Source organism: Contarinia nasturtii, unplaced genomic scaffold (assembly GCF_009176525.2).
Source record: "Contarinia nasturtii isolate CC-2019 unplaced genomic scaffold, AAFC_CNas_1.1 Cnas_scaffold_1240, whole genome shotgun sequence".
NCBI classification, from domain to species: domain Eukaryota; kingdom Metazoa; phylum Arthropoda; class Insecta; order Diptera; family Cecidomyiidae; genus Contarinia; species Contarinia nasturtii.
The window spans coordinates 6,054,982-6,070,936 of NW_022198581.1; the positions used below are offsets into that span (position 1 = coordinate 6,054,982).

Here is a 15,955-nt window from a genome sequence, read left to right on the forward strand (position 1 = left end):
TATCGGCCAATGTGATCATCGAATATATAAAAATGTGTTTATTTATTTATTTGCGCCCATAGATTCATTTCGACACTTTTTTTAATGACGGAATTCTTCCTGTTTTGTTTCCGTCGTGTGGAATTGTTGCTTATTTTCCTCATTCATTGGAAAATATGAGCGCGGACCTGAAATCGTTGCACAGAATGAGCATACGAGTACAAAGTGCATACGGCATCTAATCATTATTTATGTATGAAATTGCAACTAAATGGCACCACGTTAACGAAAAACGAAACGCAAAAGCGACAGAAATTGTTTTATGGCACGACGAATTCACATTTATTTCCCGTCTGTTATCTATTTCATGTTACTTTTCTGGAAGTATTTTGAACATGAGCATAAAATTTGCTATTTTTCAAATTTTCATTTATTATTTACTTTTCGATGTTATAGAAAAATAAATTTTAAAGAAATACCAACGGAACTACACGAAAATTGTAATTTAACATGTTCAAATGTAAATAAATTGCTACTAATTGGATTATTATTCATTCACTTTCCGATTGTTGAGCAGTCAATTAATTTTGAATTTTTTATTAGCAAATAAACGAAATCGTTTTCATTTATTTTTATTCTTCTGATCTATGATTGAATATCATTTGACTTCCGAAAAAGCTTCGATTGCATATTTGTACTGAATCTCGTACTTGACTTACCACTAAATAAATAGTAATCGATAGAAGAAGCCAAAAAAACATACATTTACCGATAACATTGAATCACCAGTTGAAAGTTCCCTTGTCTCTTTAGCGGGCAAGAGGGGATGGATGAAATTTGATTGGAAAAATGAATTGCATGAAACCGTATACACTAAATCAAATGAATTCTCGTTTAATACGTGTATTTAGTCAATGTTTGATGAGAATATTTGAGTCAATAAGTTTTCATTCAACAGCAATGATAATTTTATGCATTTTGCAATGGATGGAATTTTGAAGCGGAATATCAGCGAAAATCGATTATGTTTCGGAAAAATATTTAAAATACAACAAAAGAAGTTTCAAAAAGACAAAAAAAAAAATGTGCATCAATTTATTTGAAAAGCTTTCAACACATCAAATGCAATGGTACTTTGTATCCATTAATATAAATTGATTTTGATTTGAAAAAAAAAATGCTTAAAAATACACGTATGAAATCGTATTATTTATTTAAAATATACAAAACCATGTGATTTTCCCGTTTGAATCGTACAACAACAATGGATGGATCCAAATTAAACGCAACATTGTAAACTCGATGATTTCGAATGGTTGAAACTGGCTCATCCATCCGTTGAACGAGTGCAACGTCGTAAACTTATCGATAAGAACAACAAATTGACAAAATGATTTCCAATTTATGGATATTCAACTGACTCAGTGTACCGAAGTCATTTTTTTTGAATTGCAAACACACAATGCACAAACGCTTTACACAGTTCGATAAGCGAATATTTGTCATGCTCAAAGTAATTTCGATCGACATGTAATTTTTGCACGAAAATGTTTTGAGCTTATCATAAAAATATATGCAGCAAGTGTGTGCACGTTACATGCAGTCGAACAACCAAATCAACGTGAAGAAGACGAAGAGAAGGTGCATAATGGAGTACGAGAGTGAACATATAGAGAACACTAAAAGGAATGCATTTTGAGACTGAAGCTTTGCAAATGCAATTTGTAAGGATGAAAATCAATGCAAAACGAATTACGAATTGTATAAACAGAAAAACGATACATGTTCGACTTTGTCGCTAGCACAATGTATGCAAAACATATTGCGAAAAGTTTGTTATTACGAATTTATTGATACGTGTACAAATGCGTGCTTGAGTATATCGCAGTGAATCGTTAAATGCTAACGTGTTAGCAATCAATAACATTTGCGACTAATCACCACGTGCTGACCAATTTTTTTGCGACGTGCGTACATCAAATCGCGTACAATTGAACAGATTCTTTAAAAATTGGACGAGTGCCGAAAGTAAATTGTAATAGAACGCATAATGATTAAGTGACGCCATCATCCATAGCGTCTGAGCAGAGGTCGGGTCCTCAAATGACCCCTCAACATTTTTCTTAAAATCTAGACGCCAGAAGCTATGCTGAAATCAAAGAGAAATATCTGATGCAAACAAATCGTCAGCGCACCGCATAACAAACGCTGATCGGTTACTGAAGTTATTAGTTGTAAACACTTTTGCATCTAACTATTCACTGAGTATGTGTTGTCTCATTTGTTTTCAGTATGTTGTCATTTCTTTCTCTACTTCTCACGTGCATTGAATTTTACCTTTTCAATGGTATCATGAATATACAAGGTTTTCTCTATCTGATGATATATATACTTTGCATGCTGCCATCGAGTGTGCATTTTGAATGAGATCTATGTGTTGGGCCACAACAAAAAAATAAATTCAACTTAACTACAAATGCAATTCCATTATTTGTGCTATGGTTGTATTCTGTACCATGGAATTTAATATTTTGATGAGCAAAAAAGTTGCATGACTGATTTTTCGTTCTACCTGTGAATCACTTTTTAAAAAAATGGAGAGATCCTAGAATGTCGGTTCTGCTGGCAAATAATACAATGGAACAACGTGGTAATTATAATTTGTGAAATTTCGAAAAGTTGCAAACATTTACACGAGCAATGGAATATTTTGGGTGTGCGTGTACTCGATCATACAATGTCGTTTGTATGTATGTTTCAGCATCAAGTGATACATGTCTCGATTAATTAATGACGTCATCGTGCATTCGGGATGATCCAACCGGTTAAGCCTATGAAGAGACAAAATGCGAATTCCCCTCATCTGTGCCATCTTGTATTCCATAGTTGAACTCAATTTAGTTACAATGAATTGAATCGAAAAAGAGAAAAAAAACAACAACAGTAACATGGCTACATAGATCTGTTGACCAGTGAGATACGTATAGCAATGGAATGAAAGAATGAAGAAAGCGTATATGTGTATGTATGCATCAGCACGCATAGATGTACAGCTCTGTGTGGCCGTGCTATTGTTGTTGTTTTTTCACTTTTTCATTTCAATGCTACAGAATTAAATTCAGTTTTTGCATCTAATTCACACTAAAATCAGATGGCGCTCATTAGCGAGATTCGCAAAAAAAAGTCTCCAATCTCATACAAATATACACCGGCTGGGATGATCATTTTATCATTTTTTTTTACCGAATTGGCGTATTATCGATGAAAAACTTTTTACGTACGCCGCACATTTTCTCGTCTCTTCTTTTATTCACTTCAACATTTATTTATCGTTTCACGTTGATTTATTTGGAGCAATTAGCTGCTTTGGTGGGAAAGTCCAAATTTCTATCTATCGAATATATTATGAAAATGTATATGCGCTTCTTCGTGTGTGTCTAGGAATAGTAAATAAGGAAATATATAGCTGAAAGCTGAACGAATAAATCAAGATACTCAACAATAAAGAAGAGCAGCATTCGTCAAGAGGTAACTGCATAGAATCTCTGTCTACTATTCCTCTTTTTTCCATTATAAGTATGTAACTTAACCACACACACGTGTTGTTCAAATTTCAACTGCAAACAAATTCAATGTTGTCATTTCAGTGCTCAGATGTGTTTTCACCCCAAAACGCCTCTCATCAGAGGTGCACGATGAAACAAGTAAAACATACAGCATCTAGACCAAGGAAATAGTACATTAATTCGGGTTAAGATGACGATATACTTTTCGAAGGGGGAAGGTTGGCTATGAAGGATTGTTGGAACGGAAGAGCGGAAAACGAAGGACAATCAGAAAACAAACAGAAAAATATTCTCTATCTTATACACAGTGTAGTCTGTGCGTTTGGATTCGCCATATTTTGCCATGATTTATTTGTCATCGTCACACATGCCATAAATTTCGAAAGAAGAACACGTAAACGAAATTGCTTGAGTAAATGGTGAGCACCTGTACCAAAAAAAATTGCAGACAAGAGAATTCCGGAACACTTTCAACAACAATAACAACAAACATTTTTAATGCAGACTCCAACTGAAGTCTTGGTAATTTGGTCTTCAGCTTTGACATTGATTTCTGTTCCATATACTGTTATCAGGCATTTAATTCAAATCTCCACCCTTCCATATTCCCTCTTTCTCTCTCTCTCTCTCTATCTCTGCGTCTGTCTGTCTCTATCACCCAATTTACTTTCAATCGGCTTTCTCTTAAGCAGCTCCCATATTCGCTTATACTTGTTCCTCCAATCTCTCTCCTTCTCTCCCTCTTTTTTCCGTTGTTTTTTCCCTTTTTTTCTGAAATCATTTTCATTACGCTTGTGAATTATAGTTTTCGCTTTGAATATTTTTGCACTTTACAATTTCATTACCGCAAATAAGTGAATGTTGAATGCACTGATACACTGGCATTGATGCGAACAGAGAGAAAGAGAAAAAGAAACGAACTTTTGAATGATTATTGGAGCTGATATACAGTCATTCAACTTGAAGTTTATCCACTTCTAATGTTCCATATCTCGGCACTCCAATGAATTGCCGTATTCATCATATTCTCCATTGAAACTCAACAGGGGAAGAGTCTAGGGGGTAGACATGATTCATTTGATTCACTGTGATTCAACAGATTCACATTGTTTAGATGACATTTGAAATGTCACTTATGTGTCATGAAAGAAATATTTATTGATAAATTAAAATTATTTGTCTTCGAAAAAATGATTTCTTGACGTTTTTTTAAATGTATTAACTCATTTTTTTTTTATCTATTTCGTGTTTTTCTAGTAAATTCCAAATAAAATCAACGATAATATTTAGAATTTGTTGAACGATCATGTTAGTAAAACCAAAAGTGATGCTTATTTGACATTTGAATGATTCATTTGATTCACTGTGATTCACATGATTCAAAGTTTTATAATTCGTGTCTACCCCCTTGGAAAGAGTATGACAAGGGTGAAAGAAAAAGAATGATGGTTGATGCAATTTTAGAGGCTTAATGTTCACACTTCTGTGCATTTAGCAGCCTCAAATATCCAACGAATATTCATCAATGAGTCAAATTGTTTGTTTCCGCTTTTAATAAATTGAAACGTTCCCTCACACACACACACACACACACACACACACACACACTCTTCTGTTGCTGTGTGCTGTTCCAAATATGTCTAGACTCTAGACATTTTTCATTTATCGTACGGTACAAAGTGCGCGTACTTGCTGTGCTATTTATGTTTACATTTCACAATCAATATCGGCTAATGCCGATTTCGAATTGCCACTCTCAATTGAAGAGCATTGTGCGAGGGAAATTAATTCAACCGAAAGTGACTCCAATACGGTGAAGCATTTCTGACAATCCCCTGTCATAAATTGTGTATAAGCCACCATTCATGTTCAATCTTTTTACACAATTTATTTGTTCAAATGATGAATTACCGCTTGCTTCGAATCTCTATGTGACAAGAAAATATAAACGCCATCAATTGGATTTAATTGAAAAGAAAATCAACAACTTTCAATTGTAATCACTTTTCTTTTTGCATCGTTTATTCTTTTGCCATTTTGTCTGTTGTACACCCCCTTTCTTACTGATTCACTTCAAAATGGTACACATTTACATTACAAATGATTTGAGTTCATTGCGCTGAAAAGTTAAATTTTTTAGGCAAAAAATGTGATGTTACTTCTATAAACAAGTCGATTCGCGCCGTAATTAATCCGGTTTCATTGATGGAATCCAAATAATGTAAAACATAATTAAATTCAACACAATTTGTATAGCCAAACCACACTGGGCCCAAAGAATTTTTTTCCCTCATCCCCCTTTCCGTTGCCATTGAATTTATAGCATCTGTATGGTATGCAAACATCTGCACATATTGTGTTTTCAGCACACATTCACCTATGAATTTTGTGTTTTCCACACGTCAATTTAGCTTTTAATTGAAAAATGCTAATAAGCCAAATTTTCTGCGGCTGATGTAGTTATATTGTGCGCACTTTAGTTCGTGGAAAATGGTTTTGAATTGGTCGTACAACATAAAATTCTGTACTTTGATATGAATTTCGTGGTTTGTCTGTAAAACTGCATCCACATAGCGTGTAACAAGCCATCCAAACAAAACACACTTTCCGTGCAAATCAAACAAAAAAAAACATTTCAGTGTACTCAATGTTCGTATAAATCAGAATGAAAATATTCGCACATTTATTCACAGTTCACATAGTGTTGCGTACAAAATATTCTCATTATGGTATTTGCGTTAAGTGATGTGCATTTTATTCAAATCAAACTCATACAGCATGGCATATGGTTCAAGGGAAAGTAACTGCTTTTTTGTTCTTTAGTAAGAAGCGATTCGTCGATGAGATTTTTGCCCATTTTCTCCAGATGGCGTTGTTCATCGAAATTAATGTCATCAGTCACGTGTATCGGTTTATAACAGTTGTAGTCTCTTTCATCAAAGAATATTTGTTGCGTTTGACATTTTTCCTATGTGCTAAATAACAGTAATTGCATATGTGTGTATGTGTCAATGCATTAAAAAAAAAAACATTTGGAATTTGGAATTGGATTTTCTGTGTGTTTTGGATTTGCTCGTGCCGATTGTTTCTTGTGTTATCACAAATCGACACGAAATAATGTTGACGATTTTGCGGTTTAAATCGTGTGTGTGACTCAATGATACGAGAAAATTTATAAATTCTGTCTATCAGTCAAGTGGTGTTATGACTTGTGAATTTCGCACATTGACCACGGCCGCGAAATTAATTTTAAAGCGTATTTTCACTGAAACAACAAAACTAACAGTGACTGCAGCAATACAGATGAACATACACACATGTTCTTCATCGAAGACTCTAAGTTCAAATCACAATCGGCATTTAAAAAAAATCGCATGAATGTGAACGTGTACGTAACTAAAACGAACAAACGAACACTAAATCATAGAAAAATTCGCGATTATTTTTTTTTGCATTGTTGTTGTTGTTGTTTCATTCAAGCGTGTGTGAACTATGCATCGCGGAATTTTGAATGAAATAAAAAGGAAGAGTTCGCCGATTACGGAAAAGAAAATGCAAAATGCATACATGTGAGAGCCAAAACAATGAAGTGACAGACCGAAAAATACGAATGAATGAGAGACAGACGAAAACGAAATGAAAACGAAAATCAATCTCACAGTGACGATCAGTTAAAATCCAATTGAAAAGTGAGACATACGGTTATGCAAATCACCAAATCAAAAGTCGAATAATAAGAAGAAAAAGCTGTTGTCAACGTCGTCTTTTTTGTGTGTTCGCTACTAGTGCAAGTGAGATAGAAAGTGAACGATCGGAAGATTTATTAGAGTTTTGCTTTCTTATTTTACGATTATTTTTTATATTTTTTCACGATTTTAACTATCGATGTCGTGTGTAAATATTTGAGTAATAATCGAAACCGAAGACACGAATAGACAGAGAGCAAAAGCGGAAATAAAAGAAGCTACAAATTGAAAACGGGAAAAAAAAGAGCGGGCGACGATACTGTGTGAATGGGACAGAGAAAAGGGAGCTATTGTGGAGTGGAACGAAATCGAAAACGAACGAATATATGCGTTTAAAGTGTGTAATTTAAATGTGAGCAGAAAGACGGAAAAAGAAGGCATACGGCAGTGGTAAACATAAAAAAAAATCGAAAGAAATTTTTTCTCTTCTTCTACGTTCGTTCGTTGGATTTTTGTTGCTGTTGTTGTGGTTGAATTAAAAGTAGTTCATGTGATTTAAACATACTATTCATGAGATCAGTCAGAAATATTAGTTGAACGTGTACGGATCGTTTCGAAAGCATTTTTCTTTCATCACATTTCATTGTTCGATCGAATTCCAATTGGTTTTCTTTTCGTCACCACTTTTTTCCGTTCGGCATTTTTCGAATTTTTGGTTATATCCAATCGATTGTCAATATCATCATTACGCACAATATCAACGACCATACACACTGCCATCAACACAACTGAAAATTGATATTATACAAAACATTTCCGATTTTACTTAAATACGAAACCATAATTAACAACAAATGTGTATACGTCGTAAAACTACTGCTCAAATCATCATTTAATTTAATTATTCCATTGCGAAATTTTGCACGACTAACAACAACAACATACACACATATATATATATGTAATATTTATGTGTATCGAAAACGAAGCAGTCAAACGTGGGTGACAACAGTATCTTTACAGATAGATTTATTGATATAACCAACTGATTTTGAGCCGTTGACTGTATGAAATATTAAAAAATACGATAAAACGTTTTTATTGTTTTGTTAAATCGCAAAATAAGAGACGCGTCAATTTATGTCTTCAAGTGTCTTCAAGTAATAATCAATAAATCATTTTATCAATTCAAGTTTATTGCGTGTATCTCACACACACACACAAACATATATATATCTAAGCAACCCAAGTAAAAAAGCATTAACCATAAACTAAAACTACTATAAACGAGCAACAGCAATAACAGAAAAGGAATAGAAAGAAAGAAAAACCGAGCATTCAAAGTAAAAATACACGCTGTTGTACAAATATTTTTTTATGCGAAGAGCTATTCCACGAGTGAACAATATACGAATACTACATACCGATTGCACCACGTAAATAGAAAGTTTCAAAGGCAAAGGTGAAAGTTTTTTCTTCTTCATATGTATATAGTAAACGTGAAATTTACACACAAAATCAAAAAATAACAACAAAAAAAAACTCGTTTTATTTTGTGTGTTAATTGCTTGAACTTATGAAAGAAGCATAATCAAACGAAGACCGACAGACAGAGAGAAACAAAATAAACGTTTAGTCGCATACTCGTGTCGTATCATCGCCAACATCGTCGCCTTCATCGTCGTCATTATCAACAAAATACGTTGCGCTGCTGTTGGTCACACACAATAAGTATAAGTGGCAAACATTACTCAGTCTTGTGTCGGTGATCCGAAGGTACATACCAATTTTGAAAAGAGGAAAATCAATCGCGTTTAAAAAAAAAAAAAATCTCAGATTTTGTGTTAAGTTTTGAATCAATAAAAGAATTATGATGTCAAAGTGGCCTGAAAAAGTTGGAATTTTAGCCATTGAGCTGATTTTCCCATCGCAATTCGTCGATCAAACCGAATTGGAGGTGTTTGATGGTGTTTCGGCCGGTAAATATACGATTGGTTTGGGCCAAAGTCGTATGGGTTTTTGTTCGGATCGTGAAGATATCAATTCGTTGTGCTTAACGGTTGTTAGTAAATTACTTGAACGTAACAATATTGCACATGCACAAATTGGACGTTTGGAAGTTGGTACCGAGACCATCATTGATAAATCGAAAAGTGTAAAATCGGTGTTGATGGAATTATTTGAACCTCATGGTGTGACCGATTTAGAAGGTATCGATACAACGAATGCATGCTATGGCGGTACGGCCGCATTGTTCAATGCCATCAATTGGATTGAATCGAGCAGTTGGGATGGACGTTTTGCATTAGTTGTATGTGGTGATATTGCCGTTTATGCCAAAGGTTCGGCACGTCCAACTGGCGGTGCTGGTGCTGTTGCAATGCTGATCGGACCAAATGCACCAATTGTCTTTGATCGTGGCCTTCGTGCTTCATACATGAAACACGCTTATGATTTTTATAAGCCAGATTTAAGCTCCGAATATCCAACCGTTGACGGAACATTATCCATTAAATGTTACCTAAGCGCACTCGATAAATGCTATCAATTGTATCGCGAAAAATACGATAAACTTAATCCAAACGCACCGACCGCCATCTCATTGAATTCATTTGATGCAATTTTATTCCATACACCATTCTGTAAACTCGTTCAAAAATCATTGGCCCGTTTGGGTTTCAATGATTTTTTGCAAACATCACCGGCCAAACGGGACACATTGTATCCAGGTTTTGAACGTTTTGATGAACTTAAATTGGAAGACACGTATTTTGATCGTGATGTTGAAAAAGCATTTATGACATACTACAAAGAAGTGTTTGAAACAAAAACAAAACCATCACTATTGCTAGCCAATCAGGTTGGTAACATGTACACACCGTCTGTGTATTCGGGACTCGTATCGTATTTGATTAGTGGTGATGCCAGCGAATTGGCTGGTAAAAATGTTGCCTTATTTTCATATGGTTCTGGTTTGGCATCATCATTATATTCAATTTCGCTCAGTGATAATGAAAGCCAATTGCGCACAGTCACCGATAAATTGGCCCATATAAAACCGCTGTTGGAACAACGACAAAAATTAGCACCAGAAGAATTTACCCGTTTGATGGAGATTCGCGAAAAAAACAATCATGCCGCACCATATGTACCGAGCGGACGTGTCGATGTCCTATTCCCCGGCACATTCTACCTCAAATCGATTGACGAAATGCATCGACGTGTATATGACCGTGTACCAACTGATCTGTAAATAACACACACACACACACACAAAATTAAATATCGAAGAGGCCTCATGCTTTTTTGTTTTAAGCAGAACTACTAACTATTTTTATTTTGCGCTCTTAATTTCTATATCTTCAAAATTCATTCAAATTACAATACTGAGCATGAAGACAAGAAAAAAAAATTATACACTATTTAATTAAATCGTTTCTCTTTTCTTTTGCAATAAATAAATTAATATTTAACTTGTACCGACTCGATATGTAGAGAAAATTAAAATTTAAAGACACACATACACACAAAACGAATGAGAAAAAAATATATCTAAATAGAAATTTGATTCAAACAAAATGGATAATTCAGACAACATTTTTTGTACAACAGCTAGCGCACTTTGGTTAATAAGTTTCAAAGTAAAAGTCTATAAGATTATATGAGAAAAAAAGAATAAAAATCAAAGAGTATAAAAAGACAAAATAATATATATTAACATAGAAAATTAAAAAACAAAATTATTGTAAAAAAACGAATTAGACATACACACGTTGATCTTCAGAGAAGATGTCAACCGCAGATATTTATTCCGAAATAATAGAAAAAGAGACAAATTATAATAAAAAAATAGCAACGCTCATGTATGTTTCATTCGAACGTATGCGCCTGATTTGTATAAATAAATAGATTTATAATGAAATAGTTGAACAAATTTTTGGAATTATTTATTGAAAGAAGATGAATTTCAGGTCGCTATGAATTCCAATATTTCATGAAATCACGTGCCACATATTGTCCGATAAAAATACAAACATTTTTTTTTGTAAACTCACTGTAAACGACCACTCCTTCATGTATTCAGATATTCAAACATAGAAACAGAAAAAAGAAACAGTATTCCTCGTCAATTAATGAGCTTTAAACGTACATATTCACTTTAAATCTACAATATGTTGAATCGTTTTTATTTCTCTTTTCTTTTCATACGTACATTCTTTCACACCTTTCGACCAAATCAACTTTTTAATGTGTATAAATTATACAGTATAATGGTAATATATTTTATTGTTACGTTTTTTATTATTGCTTTCGTTGGTCACTTTAATGAAAGGATAAGTTTGAGTCATGAAGTCAAAATGTCTAAACTTGTCTTTACGACAATCGGTTCGTACTAAGTACGGAGGTAGCCATCAATTCTTGGCGTTTTTTAATATAGCAAATGAATAACGTCATTCGTGGTGCATCAAAATATCATCAAATCAATTCTTTATTAGAAACGAAATAGACATGATTACAATACACATCGTAAAACTTTCAATACTGCAATACGTCTATTCAAATAATGACAATAATTATCAGCCAGTGAACCGATTTTTATCTTTACAAATCAAAGGAAAAAAAACACAAACTCAATATCTTACTACTCAGTTGAACAAGATAAAAAATACAATATCTTTCACTGCTTTCTAAGCCATATAAAAACGAATAATATAAAAGAGGCAAATTATATGATACTGTTTTAGTAATCTGCTAATTTTAGTACTATTGCAAACTAAATTCAAATCAAAATCTGAACATTTTTTTTTTTTTGAAATTCAATTGACCATTGTACACAAAATCGCATTACCTAAATTGAATAATGAATGAAGTGAAACAGAAATGAAATAAAAAATAAATTTTGAATCGGGCGTATGAATGTTTCTCTTCTCTTGTGTTCTGCAAATTCTTTGGAATTAAAGCTGTAAGTGGTGATTGAAATTTCAAAGTGCAAGTTTTGGAAACACTACGTCAATTCTATTACAAAAAAACGAACTTGCTGGCATTTTTTAATTGCCCGCACTCATTGAGGAAATGTGTGGAAAGGTTTGTAAATATTTGCGCTTACGAACAACCCGAACATAATATATTTTATTCGCAAAACGTTTAGGTAAGTCTTACAAATCAACGTTTAGGTAAGTCTATTCGATGCATGAAAAATGAATAACAAAAAGAAATTATATTGGTTTTTGAATACGGAAGCCCTCTATAGATACGCACTGTATGAATCGAAGTCCATTCATTGCACTCTTTTATTACATGAGCTATTTCATAATGAATTCATCAAAAGTCATTTTTTACAAAAATTCAGACCATATACTGAGCATAGATATTTATCCGAGATATTTTGTGAGTATCCGATAGTTAACGCATCACTCCATGCATTATTGCTCCTTCTAAACGAACTGTGTGTGTACAAGACTTAAATCGACGTGTTTGACTTAAACACAATTCGTTTGAAGGAGTAATAATGCACAGATCGACGTTCATGCTTACACACTAACTCATTGTTTTCCTCGTTTGTCTGCGACATTATTACCCCTTCCATCGTGTTGTGTTTAAGTTGCACACGCCAATTCGAGTCTCACACACACTTCTTTTAGAAGGAGCAATAATTCATGGACTGCTGCGTTAATTATCGGATTCTCACAAAATATCTCGGATAAATATCTATGCTCAGTATATGGCCTGCAAAAATGTATTGATTTCTGTTGTTGAAAATAGCAGAAATGGGAACGCATTTGAAAAAAAAATGGCCAAACGATATGAACAGAAAGCTAAAATACACTGAAATTGAATTAAAATTCCATTTTTTTGTTTGAGTTGTGCGTCTGTTTTTCGTCAGTAAACTAAAAATGTGATCTATGTATAGTGTATATTCACAGAGTGGTGTGATATAAGCAATTTCAAGTGATTTGTTTGAATATTTACAAAAGAAGAAATTAAAATGTTGAATATTTTCTGACGTCATGCAACACTTTGGATTTTAAATACAAAATATTGATCGATACCCTAATCGATGTTTTGAAATGCATCAACGTATTTGAAAATCCAATGAGAACCTTTCTATCACTTTAATAGTGTAATCGCATCGTGTATGTGTCCGACGTTTTTTTTTTATTTACGCATTCGATATTCAAAATGTATACATCGAAACAAATAGCAGATAACCATCAACTCTAATATCAATATGAAGTCTTACAACATTTTTTTTTTCACTTCTTTCGAAGAAATCGGTTTCGCTTCTATTGTATCAATATGTAAAAAGAGGCCAGTTTTAAGGTCATATGATGTGTCGAAAACAATATTTTTTAACATTTGTGGAAAATAATTTAAATATTGATTTTCAAGTCGATGCATAATCAAACCGTCAAGATCTATGACATAGGGCCACATTTGCTTGCCTCCTATCTTTAAAGTGTCATTTTGCAATTTAAATAAAGTAATAAAATAGTCTGATGTGTAAAGTCGTGCAATGTTTTGCTTTATTTTCTTCTATTTTTCAGCGATTTTATCGTTTCGATAACCATAACTCGTTTTGAAATTCCACGTAAATTGTCATTCTTAATACATGTTTTTCTTTTTGTGAGAAACCCCAAGCAAATGAATTTTGAATACTTTGAACTTTGTAATAAAACATAGTAGGTCATTAATACGAAGAAATAATTAAAATATGAGCGAAATTGTTTTGTCTACAATTATTATGATTGTTATTATTATTATTATTATTATTTTTTGTCAAGAATGTATTCATTAATAACTTAACAGATAACTTAATGCCATTAAGTTAATGGGTATTTCGAAATCTTTACATGTTTTTTTCATCAGGTTTTAAGTGAAAAACATTCAAAAATCATAAGCATGAAATAACCAATTAGAAATTTAAAAATATATTCGCTCAACATTCGTAAGACCAAAGAAAATTAAACATATTTAGATTAAATGAATATCTAAATTCAACGTAAAAATAAGAATTTATGCTATTTTTTTGATAAGACACTTTTCAATTAAAAATCTGTCTTCATCTAATGATGCTTTTTCCTAATACTCGAGATTATTCAAAAGCGGCTGCTTTTAGTACCAGATAATAAGATGCGGCTGTCTTAAGTATCTGAAAGAAATCGAATCGATCAATAAATGAGTATACAAATCAAATTTAAAAAAAAACTGAAACACATGAAATCGATGTCAATGAAATGAAAAATAATAATACACTATTCATGATTTCATTTCCGTGTATGATTCATTTGTGCAATGCATCCAATTTTCAACGGGTAAAATGAGGTGTGTTTCATTCATGTGATAAAAACATCGTTTTATTTTAATACTTTCAAAAAAGTTTCAAGATTGAGAGAGATGAGTTGGAATCCATCGTAGGTCATCGGTATATTACTGTTTGAAATCATCAAAATGAAGTATCTTGTATACAAATAGAAGTGGATTTAGTCGCGTGCATCGAAAATTAATAGAAAAATAGTTTAATAGCAATCAATATACTATAGTTATGGTTTCACTTGATTTGGATTGGAAAATTACTTTTGCAAATTGACCGGCAGAAGATACCAATTCGATTGAAAATAGTATTTCGGAAATTTTTCAAATTTTCGGGTAGTATAGTCACCAAAATGACAATACATATACAAATTCCCAAAGCCTACACTAGAGCTGTAGAGAATCATACCTATGATAAATAGTATAAATTATTCTATTAGCTAGTAGCAAATGATTTCTATATAATTACCAATATCTGGACCCGGATCATTGATCGACTGAAAAAAAAATATTGATATAAATTTGTCTGAGTGTTTCTGCTTTGTTTGATAATAGGTTCACAAACCAAATCCATGTTCATAATATTTGACGACATAAATACAACCGCCAAAATAACTTGGACAAATGTGTATCGATTGAAAACCTCAGCCGCACTCCAGAAAAGTCTAGAAAAAATGTGTAGATTTGTTAAAAAGTCGATTCATTTGTCGAAAATTCCTCACTCTTTAACATTCACATGGAAGTGAATTAAGTTAGATAGCATCGATTGAAAATCGTTATTGGTGCCAGTTTGATCAATTGCAATGCTCAATTCATCAATGAGACCTTTCAAATATATTCGAAATGCGTTAAACTGCAAACTAATCGATATGAAAAAGGACAAAAATGACGTTGTGACGTAAACAAAGATAATCGCCTGTAATGCACAAAATACAATCGTAAACCACCGTCCTTCCAAAGTCTGTTGGTTCCATGGTGAACTTTAATAATAATAAAATCAATTGATTTTTTTTTTCATATCTGATACTGTGCTGACGCAAAGCATAACTCACGAAAATTTGTATGGTGTAAATAAACATTGAGGGTCTATGCGACTGTCACGACGATAGCAATACATTGTGTTTAGAATACCTTGTATGATCGAAATGATTATATATGCAATGAGGAATGTTTGTACCATTGCCTTTGTCAGTTTATAACAAATGTCGTCAGCTGATTCGAAACATTTGGCAAACCCTTTTCCGTAATCGATCACTTTGGCATGAAAGAAGAAGAATCATGTTTGAATAGAAATTAATCAAAAGTTGAAATGCTTGCCCACATTACAATTTTTTCGAATGTGTTTCAATTTGAGAAAAACAATCAAAGTTGAACCCGGTTGAAGGTATGCTGTGAGAAGCGTGTACCATGCAG

The 15,955-nt window shown here is 33.0% G+C and overlaps 1 protein-coding gene across 1 annotated transcript; it reads left to right on the plus strand.

Moving 5' to 3' along the window:
* The first annotated feature begins 6,588 nt into the window (after positions 1 to 6,588).
* Positions 6,589 to 10,509, plus strand: LOC116345030 (hydroxymethylglutaryl-CoA synthase 1). The gene has a single exon (XM_031774033.1). It carries the CDS (start codon positions 9,102 to 9,104, stop codon positions 10,482 to 10,484), a length of 1,383 nt encoding a protein of 460 aa, XP_031629893.1. The 5' UTR covers positions 6,589 to 9,101; the 3' UTR covers positions 10,485 to 10,509.
* Positions 10,510 to 15,955: the final 5,446 nt, after the last annotated feature.

What these genes read in the sequence shown, in the direction of transcription:
- LOC116345030 (XM_031774033.1), top strand. Translation starts at nt 9,102, where the DNA reads ATGATGTCAAAGTGGCCTGAAAAAGTTGGAATTTTAGCCATTGAGCTG.